The sequence below is a fragment of the Alligator sinensis genome, unplaced genomic scaffold (genome assembly GCF_000455745.1).
Source record: "Alligator sinensis unplaced genomic scaffold, ASM45574v1 scaffold643_1, whole genome shotgun sequence".
NCBI lineage: Eukaryota > Metazoa > Chordata > Crocodylia > Alligatoridae > Alligator > Alligator sinensis.
Genome location: NW_005842783.1, coordinates 657,925 through 669,376, shown reverse-complemented (window position 1 = coordinate 669,376; position 11,452 = coordinate 657,925). Strand labels below are relative to the sequence as shown.

The 11,452-nt window shown below is 40.8% G+C and overlaps 1 protein-coding gene across 4 annotated transcripts in view; it reads right to left on the bottom strand.

Moving 5' to 3' along the window:
• Positions 1-487: 487 nt before the first annotated feature.
• Positions 488-11,452, bottom strand: part of NDUFV3 (NADH:ubiquinone oxidoreductase subunit V3) — a 15,933-nt gene continuing 4,968 nt past the window's right edge. For 2 of the 4 annotated variants that reach the window (XM_014525324.2, XM_025191062.1), the window contains 3 exons: positions 10,445-10,538; positions 6,362-6,463; positions 488-1,236 (listed from right to left, as the gene is read on the bottom strand). In XM_014525324.2, the coding sequence (XP_014380810.1) occupies positions 1,070-1,236; positions 6,362-6,463; positions 10,445-10,538 (363 nt within the window). In that variant the 3' untranslated portion in view covers positions 488-1,069. Of the gene's footprint in view, positions 1,237-6,361; positions 6,464-10,444; positions 10,569-11,452 lie in introns of all 4 variants that reach the window. The other 2 variants (XM_025191061.1, XM_025191063.1) reach the window with 2 other exon arrangements.

The following is an 11,452-nucleotide window of genomic DNA, read 5'->3' as shown; positions in this document are numbered from 1 at the left end:
AAAACTACCAATACGTGTCCGTGCCTAATTCCAGTCCGAAGGCCTTCCCTCTCCGCCCCGGCGCGCCCGGGCTGCTGGCCACAGCCCGTGTGCAGCGCGAAAAGGGCTCGGGTCGCTCCCGGCCCGCACACAGTCAAGCTGGGCCTCTGGTCTGTCATAGAGCTGAGGCAGCAAAGCCTCTGCTTCCTAGCCCAGCAGGTGGAGGCATGGGGTGCAGGTGAGAGGGGGGGAAGAAAAAAATAAAATAAAATAAATTAAAAAAAAAAAATCGAGCCCCCCCTACCCAACTAGGGTCTGCACAGTAGGGGCCAAGCCTGCAAGGCAGGGCCTTTACCCCTTACTGCCTAGTTCAGCAGCTTTCCCCCTTGATGCCCTGCTTCACCCCTACCCCTGCCAGCAGGAGGAGGAAAGTCTGTTCTATTCCCTCTCAACCTAACCTATGGCACTTAAAGTAAAGCATGAAAATTAGAGCACTCCTGCCTCAGGCTTTTTTTGAACCTCTGTACTTAGCCACATTCACATGTTGCTACACAGGAGAGTGTTCTGTACCATACCCCCTTGCCAAACCAACATCTCTGTTCTAACTTCAAGTACACAACATAGGTAAGATCTTTAGCACTGGGAGTCAGTCTTCATGTGTGATACGCATATCAATGTGGCACAATCAGAATAATAATAATAAAAAAAAAAATCAATACAATGATGAATTCTGGACAAACATGTACATTATAATAACTGACTTCCTTCAAAACAGAAAACACTAATCAAAAGGTACAATCTAGGTCATATATTGGAGTCAACAATATCTGAAGGTCAGCTGAAATGATCTTCCCTATTATCAGACAATGTGCACTAGGATCAAGAAAAGCTATTAAAACAAACAACAACAAAAAATCAGGATTATTACTGTGAATGAGTTCAATATTAACCACAAACTAAGCAACTCTAGCAGCCAAAATGACCTTGTCACAAACATAAGCATAAATTACTGCAAGTTAACTGATTTATTTGAATATGGATGTTGCGCTATTCATCAAGAATCCCGGAACATTTGTTTTAATCTTCTCTTTTACTGCCAAGGGGAAATTCTTCCAGAAGATGGCTGAGGCTGTCTGAATTTTGACAGATATACGTCAAAATCCACAAAGGTATATATATGATATTCATGATGCTGGAGGTTCTTGTAGGTTGAATTATCAAATTCCTCTGGAGCAGATGCAGCAGCCGTTTTTATCTCTGTGGAACAAGAACAAAAACTAGTGAACCTACTGATGTTAGAAGAGAGGCAACATTCTTTCTCGCTGAGTCAATGTCCTCTGGAGATTGGAGACTCTTTTTTTTTTTTTTTTTTAATCAGTCAATGAAAAATCAGCAAGTTCAGCACCAGGATAAAGTTACAAGACATCTGTTAGTACCTTACAATAGACCAAAGCACCACTGAGCTCTAGAAGAAAACACAGAATTTATTCATCTGCTCTACTACAGGATTTCAAATGGCTAGTCAACACATAGGAAAGTGGAAAAGTAGCTAAAATGTTTGTGTTTCGAACACTAATAAGTCAATATCGATGGGAAAATACCCAGGCTTCTTGTCTTTTAAAGTATTGCCTCATGTATATTTGACATCAGTTGGCAACACCTCCTAGTCCTCAGCATAGCCAGAAGAAAACTGTGGGACACTTAACAAGCCACGAGATGCAAGGGAGCATTGCACTTGATATATCATATCAAATCACAAGACAAAGGCATTAAAACTACTAGATGGCAGAATGCACAAAGCTAAGCTGATCTAATTTAACAAAGCAATGATTAAGGATTTCAAGTTATTTCAATTATGGCTATATTATGCAACAACCAATCAAGAACTTTATATTTTAAGCCCTTCCCCCTTTTACTTTATTTCGGTCTATTTTCAAATCACATCAGCTTTTTTTTTTTTTTTAAAGAAAATTTTGATCCAGTTTAAAAGCTTTACATTTCTCATATTACGCACACAAGCAGACACTAATTTCTATGCTTTAAAAATTTGTTAGCTTAAATAGAACGTCTTATAGAACGGTTTCTGTTTGACTTTCTGACTTCACCATACAGGAAAATTATGAACAAAGCAAGAGCAGAAACAAAAGTATTCTTTCCCTTGTAAATCCATTCTTGTATGCATAAAACACAAAATCAGAAAGATAGGTCAGCGCAGTCTAACAGAAAAGCCACATAAATTTGTATGTGATGGTGGTTTGTGTTAGACACTGGCAGAAGCTTGATATATCTTGTTATGCAACAATCTGACAATAAAAATTAAAACTAAACAAACACATAATGAAAACCTATTGCTTTACTTTTATCCTTCTGCAGTTGGCACGTAGTAATATTGGATATTCAAAAGCACCCATTGCATTTCATAAACAAACCTTCAGTTAAATTTACGAAACAGCAATTTGGACTAAATGACAGGTAGAATCTAGGGTGGGCACTTGGAAAAAAAATCCAGGGCATCCTTCTCATTTCCTAGCTGGATAAAGCTCACAAGAGAAACCACTACATCCATATTTGACCCAGCTGTTGTGGTCTTTGCTGAAAACAGCTCTGTGAATAAGCAAGCACAGGAAAGAATACATTCAAACTGCAAGACAGGGTTCTTCTAAAGCAGAAGACAGATGCTCAGGAAGAAAAGCGGATGGACTCTCACATTTTCCCTGTCCACAATGCACCATACTTGGCTCCTCAAAAGACAACCTTATCCCCAAGATCCTCCCCCGTGCTTCACACTTCAGCTGTGCTCTCAAGCAGAATGATCTCTCCAGAGGATGTTAAGTGAGTCAGAGTACATTTCTGCATTCCTTTGCTGCTCATTTTACTTACCAACAGTTAATGGCACATTAATTCTGTTGGCTCTTTAGCATTCCTACTTCTAAAGAATGAAGCTTCCCTAACATTCACGTTTCTAAGGGCCAAAGCACTGTTTTTATATCTTCAGTTTGTCTTGCAAGTTGGTCAGCTGAGGAGCTTGCAGACACAAGAAGGAATAGACGTAGGAAAGAAATGTAGGTTACAGAAAAATTGTGAATAAGGACTGCTAGCTATTAGCTATTACTTTTCTTTTTACTGAAAAAGACTGAAACAAAACAGAAAATGCCTGTAAACGTGATAAAGCAGTCAGATTTTGCTTTCAGTTACACTCTTTTAAATGACTGCTCCACTGACATCAATGAAAGTTAGGAACCTGGAAGTTAGGACCTGTCCTGAAGTTAGGAGCCTCTGCTGCTAAAGCTACACAGGTAGAGCCCCCTTGTGGAGATGTAGCATGTGCCAGCAGGAGCATTTTTGCTGCCCCAAACTCCTGGAGGAACATAAGCTAAGCTAAGCAAACAGAAGCCCTCTGTCAGCCAGGGGGAGTTTGCCAACATGTCAGCAAGGAGTGATTTTTTTTCATGCTCCTCATTGACATAGCTATACTGGCAAAAAGGAAACGTAAACCTCATCTTGCTTTAGATTTACACTGTAAAACAGCACAGGTACTGTAGGGGCTGCTGTTTAAAATATATACCGTATTGGTTAAGAAAACGGAGCACACTTCACTTTAAAGCACAGAATAAAGCCCCCCTCTGCCTGTCTGGAAGTTAACTGAGCCTGTTCTTGCAGTTTTCTAGGAATCAACTTTTTTGTGAGAATGGAAAAACTGTAATGCTAAATCCTCAACAATAGCATTGTGATGGAAAGTGGATGAAGCATCAGATGTGGACAGTGACAGGGAAATTATGCAGGCTTTTTTAGGCTCCCTTTTCTGAATGCACAGAAAAAAAATGACAGTTTTTTTTGTAGACGGTGACTGCACTGGAATCCAAAGCCATCGCCCCCAAGAATTTTACAAGTCAAAGGCAGGTCAAATCATAGGCTGCTTGTCCCTTTCAAATTACAGTACTCCTTGGCTAAGTACAGACAGTCAAAAAGCCTGAGGCTGAACCGATTCCATCTTCACAGGCTAGTCTATGCTGAGCAGACTGAACTGATAACCAAGTGAACAGATATTCATTTTTGATTCCGGAAATGCAACCACATGCTTCTAGTGGCCAAGGCCAGAAGCCGGGGGTGCGCTAGAGGATGGCTTCCTGCTGGGCTGGAGCAGATAGCTTGGGCCAAGGCTAGTCCACCCACCCTGCGATGTAGGGGGTTGCAGGGGAGGTGCAAAGCATCCTGGGATGCTGGGGGACTGTGAGTTAACTTGAATCCAGAGGGGATCTGGGACAAGTTCAATAAACCAATTGAACCTAAATCAGTTAAGTCTGATACTACATCCATCCAGGTTTATCTTAAAATGGTTTTGGCCATTTTGAAAGCAGTTTATATGCACTGAACTTCTATTTGAACCAGTTTCTGATCACTTGTAGCAGTTTGTATGCAATTTCTGTCCCTAGCCTTTTTGTTCAGCACTACATCCTGAACAGTGCTAAGTAAGATGTATTTATCATTTAAGCCTATTATAAATAATATCCTGATTTTGCAGTCTTACATTTACGCTTTCTTCTCATGAGTTATTTCTTTAAACTCAAACATACTAGGTTTTGGCTGGCCAGATTTCTGAACCTTGAATACAGGACAGTTATTAACACTTAGACAGGGTCAGAAGAAAGAAACATGTGCTGCAGATGGTGTTGTGCAACTTGGTATGGAGGAATAATTTAATTTACCTGGAGTATGAGGAATGTAGGAACAATCAGATGGCTAGCCTGTTGGTTTGGGCTCATGAAACTTTGTGCACAGAGGATGGAATTATTTAATGAGCCCAGTTATCACCAGTCAGCATAAGCATGACAGGGACAAGGAGCTGGGAGGTGATCTGGGGAAGATACAGCATACAATACAGACACACATGGATATCCCCTTCTCTCCCCTACTGTCGTCTGCTAAAGATTGGTTTTAAGCCTGAGATCTTGCTGGCCCCAACATCCAGCTCTCTGATCAGTCTACTGGTCTCACACTCAAGTCCTGGGTCTATAACCCCACTGTGCTACCTCAATGTCTGGTGCAATCTGCAGCCTGAAAAAAAGAAAAAGAAAGGGGCCATCATCAGAATGAATGTTATGGTAGTACAGTTCAGCTCATTAGGAAGGCAGCTACCAACTGCAAGGGCAGGAGAAAGAGGTAAATCCTAAGAGGGGGTAGAGGTCACTGGATGTCCTCAAGACATGGGTCTAACAAAATTATGAAAATAGCCCTCATCACTTTATTTAGAAGATTTAAGGGTGAACAAAAATAAACAACATGAAATTAAAAATGCTTCCTCCCACTGCAACAACTGGAGGCCACGTTACCAATACTTGTTCTAAAAACCTTTTTAACAGCAAGAATTTTTTATCAAGGCATGACAATCTCCGTTACAGATTCAGTGCTACATCAGCATAATACAGAACATAGAGCATCCATATTAAAGCTGACATTGAAGACTTATTTAAAATTATACAACTTCAAGCCCCAACCCCAGAAGAAACAATATAGTTCAAATAATTTAAAGCTGTACCCTGTATAGTGCCATTCATTTCAGTCTGAGTTCCTGCTTCTTGAGTGATTTCTCTCTTTGCTGTACTGTCTACTGCCATTGCTGTAGTTTTCAAAAGTTCCTTGTGTAGTTTAGGAGCAGCTATTTCTTGAGTTTCAGGCTCCTGCATCTTTGTCTTGCTTTCTTCTCCACTTAAGGTCAGCTTTGGCTTTGTATCCTTAGTTACTGGTACATCTTTTAGCTGTGTAGCTGCTGCTTGGGCTTCAGTGGTCAATTCCTTCAGGAGGTTTGTGTTCTTAAGACTGACTTCTGTTAACTTTTGGCTTTTTAAATCAAGCATTTTTGAAATTAGCTTCTGTATTTCTATTTCTTTTGATGTTTGTTTTATGGTAGACACTCTTGGTTTTGATTTTATTCTAACATTGGTTGTTGATGTTTGAGTAGACTGTATCTGCTTGGTGTGGGGCAACTCAATTTTTGATAGGAGAGATTCCTTTGTAGGTGCATATTCTTCATCAGTTTTCTGGGACAATCTCTGTTCAACCAATGTTGTTTTCTTCACTTTCCCATTTTTAAAGAAGTGGGGATCTAGTCTTGGAAATACCCCTCTGACTTTAGGGGCAACATCTGTATCTTCTTCAGAATCAGAACTAGAATCTGAATCGGAGCTGGATGAAGATGAGCTTTTTTCCTCAACCAAGTTCTTGTTCAGACCTCCAGCTGTTGTGATAATACCTTTCCTCTCATGTGAAGAAAGAGTTATTCTCTGAGGAAACATTACCAAAGTTTTCCTTGATATGCATTTCCTCATATCTTCATCTATTAACTTTAAAGCTTCATCAGGGTAAGGACTAGCTATAATCTCACCTTTATTTGCAGGTGGTGGGTGAGAACTAGGAGACAACTTTTTAGGAAACTCAACAGTTGTTTTGGTGGTTAGCAGTTTGGTGCTCTCCTGTGGTGCCATATCTAGGAAATGGCATAAAGAGGAATATTATCATTTCTGACACACTTGTTAATTTGGTATTCCTAAACACCCAACCTTAAGTTTCTGAACTGATCTGGTATTAAAGAGAACAGACTGAAAATGCTGTGACAGGTGTCCAGATATTGTGGAACAGATAACTACAATTTATACACTGATTAAAAGAGATAAAAACCAGAGCCCTATTTAGCATCAAATATTCTTTTTCTACTATCATACTGAAACTTATGAGATCTCATTTCTGTTCCTTGCTATGTCTGACTTCCTGCAAGAGCCCTGAAAAGTCGCTCTCTCATTGTGCCTTGGTTTCTCTTCAGTAAAAACAGGATAAACCCCCCCTTCCTATCTCAGGGATAAAAGTTCATTAGCAAATGCAAGGTGTTCAGCACCTACAAAGATGAACGTATGTGTATGGAGAAGCCAACAAAAGCAGCACACTCACTACTGCATGATTATTCTGCTCCACTGCAAGTTATCTTCATAAGCAATAGAAAAAAATAAACTTATGAAGCTTAAATGGGTACAAGCCTCTCATTTGGTCAGGACCCCCTGTATAAAGAGTTCAAATGTGCATGTAACTACCTGCTAAGTTTTTAGAGAGAACTTTGTATCGCACTCAGCTATAAAATGCTGCCCCTCTGATGCTCTGAGAGGCGTCTCTACTTGCTTTTACTTTTCTGCCTTCTGTTTCCTTATTCTGAGATTTCTTCACAGGGAAGTCTCAGTGGATTTCCAGACCCTGCATCTGTATTAAAATAAAAGCACCTGCCACCCATTTCTTTCTCTGAGGGAGAGGTAGAGGGAGTATGGATGCTAAGCTTTTACTGTCCAGACTGGGGAATTGGAAAGACAACAGCAACTTCTAAGCTGCTACTCACTCCAGGAAAACTGTGTGTGGCCTGTTGGAGAAGTAGCAGGGGTCTAAGAGACAGCCATATTTGTGAAAACTGAGAGCACTTCAGGAAGAATTGGGACCTGCAAGCAGCACAGCTACAGCAAAACCCCACTTGCATAAAGAGCTTCTTAATTACCAATTTGACGTGTAGTTTAATGTACCTCTGCCATGTAACATAGAAGCCCATTAACTTGGGTCTAATAGTATAATGTAGCTCACAGAGCATTGGATTATTTCAACACACACTTTCCACCAATCATTTTATAATTATAGAGATTTCTTAGGAAACATGAAAAAATAATGATTCTGAACAGAGGTCAACCTTTAGCAACATGGGAGCTAAAACATTAAGGAAGATATAGGTGTGTAAATTTAAAAATCAACTAACAGAAATCAGATAAGACACAATCTTATCAAATTTGAATAAAGTACACAGGAGTTAAGCTACAGAACAAGTGTCCAAGGAGAGCTAAAAGGCGAATCAAATCCAGCTGAAATACTATTAATAATAGGACATCTTAAGAAACTGATGACAGAAGTGATGTTGAAGTCATGTCACTGTAGCATTAATACCAAACATCATTAAAGCCCAGAAAATAGATGTAGGTTAAAACAATGAAATATTATATTTTTCAACACATATTAAACTAAAAATAAATCTCTTAAATAGTTAGATTAATGACACTGAACAGCAGGAACTGAACAAAATGGTACATTTGCAAGGGCAGCATGGACCACTAGCAACACTGAGGCACTTCAAGGTTTGTACCATCTGACCTGTGTCCCCCCCATTGGATACTACTGAATTCAATAGACTCCACCAAGCCCCTTAAGCAATATGAATTTTAAACAGAACATTCATATCACTAACAGAGACTCTGAATTTGACAGGATAGAAGAACACATTCATGAAAAACACCTTAGATAACAGTTTATTTGATAACTGTTTATATTTGATACCAAAAACAAAGATACCATGCAAAGCTGATAGAAGCTACTAATTTAAAATATTCCAAGTCTGTATATCACGCTGTGTACTATCAATCAGGACTAGAAACAGCAGCAGCAAAGACTCTCTCAGTAAGTACCCAAGCTTTTCTTCCACAAACTATTTTAGAAACACAAGGTTAGAAATTAGGGAGAATTTGTTTTCAGGAAATCTTTTCGGGGGGGTTCTTTTTAACATCTCTTTGATACATATGATTATTAAGTCAAGGGAACTATGCAAAGACAAATAAAAGACTTAGCACTTACATTTCAGAACCTGTGCCACTGTAACTGTCCCAGCACACTTTGACACAGCATATGCTGACAGGAAAAGTTCCTCAGCCAGCACAGATACATCACCTTCCTGAACATCTTAAGCTAAGCTGATGAACACCCTCTTCCACTGATATAGCTACATCCACCCTCCTGCCTACCCCTCCCCCAGGGTTTTGATGACATTGCTGTGATTTTTTTTTCACACCACTGGCCAACATAGGTATGCCAGCAAAACTGTAATGCAGATCTAACTTAAGGACACTGACAGACGTGACACTTTGTCGCGTGATCAGCCACTAAAACACTCTACAGCTGTGCCCTGACAGAAGCACATAGCTACACAGCACTTAAAAAAGTGCCCGATCGCACCACAATTTAAACCTAATTACATGAAGGTTCAGATGAAGGCGATCCAAAGTGGAGCACCTTCATTAACTAATTAGTGCATGCTGGGAGCAGGCCTGGGGTGAAGCAGCCCTGCCTCATCCCCGGTGCTGTCTTCAGGATGGGAAGGGAAGGGGAGGGAAGGGAGGTCCATTCCTTCTTCCCTTCCCATCCTGAGACAGCATTGGAGCTGGGAGAGGGAGTGTGGGGCTAGGGCAAGAGACTGCAGACACACAGCTTCTCTCACTGGATCGGCTCCAAAAGCAGAGCTTGATCCTCCACGATCCTCCAACAGCGAATGTCTGTTGGGTCGGGAGGGTCCGTCTAACTCATGGCAATTTCTGTAAAGTGCCATAAGTTAGACTGGGGAGCTGCACATCTGTCAGAGCCCTAACTCCATGGATTTTAAATTTAGAAGTGGGTCACTAATCATCAGTCTCGCCAATCTGTGCTTACACAACTAATTTTTGGCATGTTTCAAAACCTATACCCAGTCCTACAAATTACTTACTCTGCAAGCTCTTTCAAACAGGGACTGTCTTTCTGTTACATTTGGACAAATCCTACCATGAAGGGGCCATAATTGTACTTCCAAAACACTATCATCTGAAACAGGTGCAAATAACTATGATCTTGCCAAAGGCATCCCTCCATATAATGGGCTACCATACCCAAATAGATCCAGAAATATGACAGTCTAGATCCACATTATGCAGTACGTTCCCCATTTTCAGTACAGATAAACAGTGAATTAACTGGACTCATCCCACTAACAATTTTTATACATCTCCTACCCTTGGCCTATCTGCTCAAACCCAGCCCTAGAACCCAGTGGCTGAGATGCTACAAGTGAGGTCTGAGATGTAGTTGCAGCAATGAAATGGGCAAGAAAGGACAGGAATGTTATTCTGACAGCTTATATTATACCCAATACAAGTCTATTGCTAGCAGTCCCTCATTAACCTGGGCATGCTTCAAAACCCCCTGTTCAGTTAGACACTGGTGGAAAGGCTAATGCAGTTGAGGGTGAAGGATTTAAATTCTATTGGTTTGCTGACTAGTGGGGAAATGAAACATGGTAAAGAGTAGTTGTCTCATGGCTTAGGGCAGCTTTATAAACTCCTACAGCATTGGGGTTTTTAGATTATGTTAAAAGTGCCAGGTGTTTAGATGAGCTCTCTGCAGTATCGAGAGCTGCAGGATCAAAATTTGTTTCTGTGATAGGTTGTGTAAATGGTTAAATAATGTGGGAGACAAAAAAAACTGCAGCTTGTAATATGAATACTCTACTGAATAAAAAGCTACTCAAATTGTTTTAATACCAAATTAAAAGTGAACTTTCTCCTGGATAGGCACTAATTTTGACATGCATCTCTATGACTGATGCACACAATTATCAAATAAGGAAAAATAGATTTCTTACTCTTTGCTGGACCTTTTGCTGAACCTCCTGACTTGGTGCAAAGTGAAACAGATGGGACGAGGCCTTGTTGTCCCCATACTTCCAGCTGCAAAGTCTGCAACATCAAACCAGACAAACTGGTTATCTTTTGATTAGGAAAAGAAAAAGCTGTGTTATCTGCCGTTTTTCTTATTTGCAGTTAGCTGATGATTTGTGTACAGTACAAACAGGGATGACAAACAGAAATTCTCTGGATACAACTATTCCACCCTCATCTTTATGGGTGCATGTACACATACAAGCACGTGCACTTGCAGCAGCTCAAATAGAAGCGGTGAAAATTTGAGCCAGGGTGTTTTGCCTCAGCACATGTGCTCAGACACGCACTTTGTTGTGAAGCAAATTGTGCCACTTGGAGCAAAATAACCCTGCCTGGCTCCTCCCAGATCTGCAGCCGTGGGAGCTAGAGCCCAGGTCCAGTACCTGTGCTGTCCCCAGCAGTATAAAAAGCTGCCCTGTCCTGGCCCCATCTGTACAAAAAGCTGCCCTGGCAAGCAGCTCAGGGCTACTCACTCTCAGGAGCTTCTGGGGCCTGGTCACTTGGTACCTGGGGATATTACCCCTTGTGCCAGCTGGACTGCTGCAGCAGCATCCCAAATCCATTTTTAAAAACACCCCCAAATCTATGTTTTTCCACAATTAACACAAAAGACCACTCTATACACACACACACACACACATATATACATACAGAGAGAGAGAGAGAGAGAGAGAGAGAGCGCGCGCACGCTATCAGTTGGACAATGCTTTATTGGTATATTTACAATGTTAAAGAAATGTGGAAGCCTACCAGCGTCTCTATCATCATGATAAATTCTAAATACCTATGTGTTGATGTGTACTTTTGGTTTTCTTCGCACATGATGGGTGTGTGATAGGGTGATGTGGTGTTTGCTGGAAGGGGGGTGGAGGAAGGTGTGTGTGTGTGTGTGTGTGTGTGTGTGTGTGTGTGTGTGTGTGTGTGTGTGT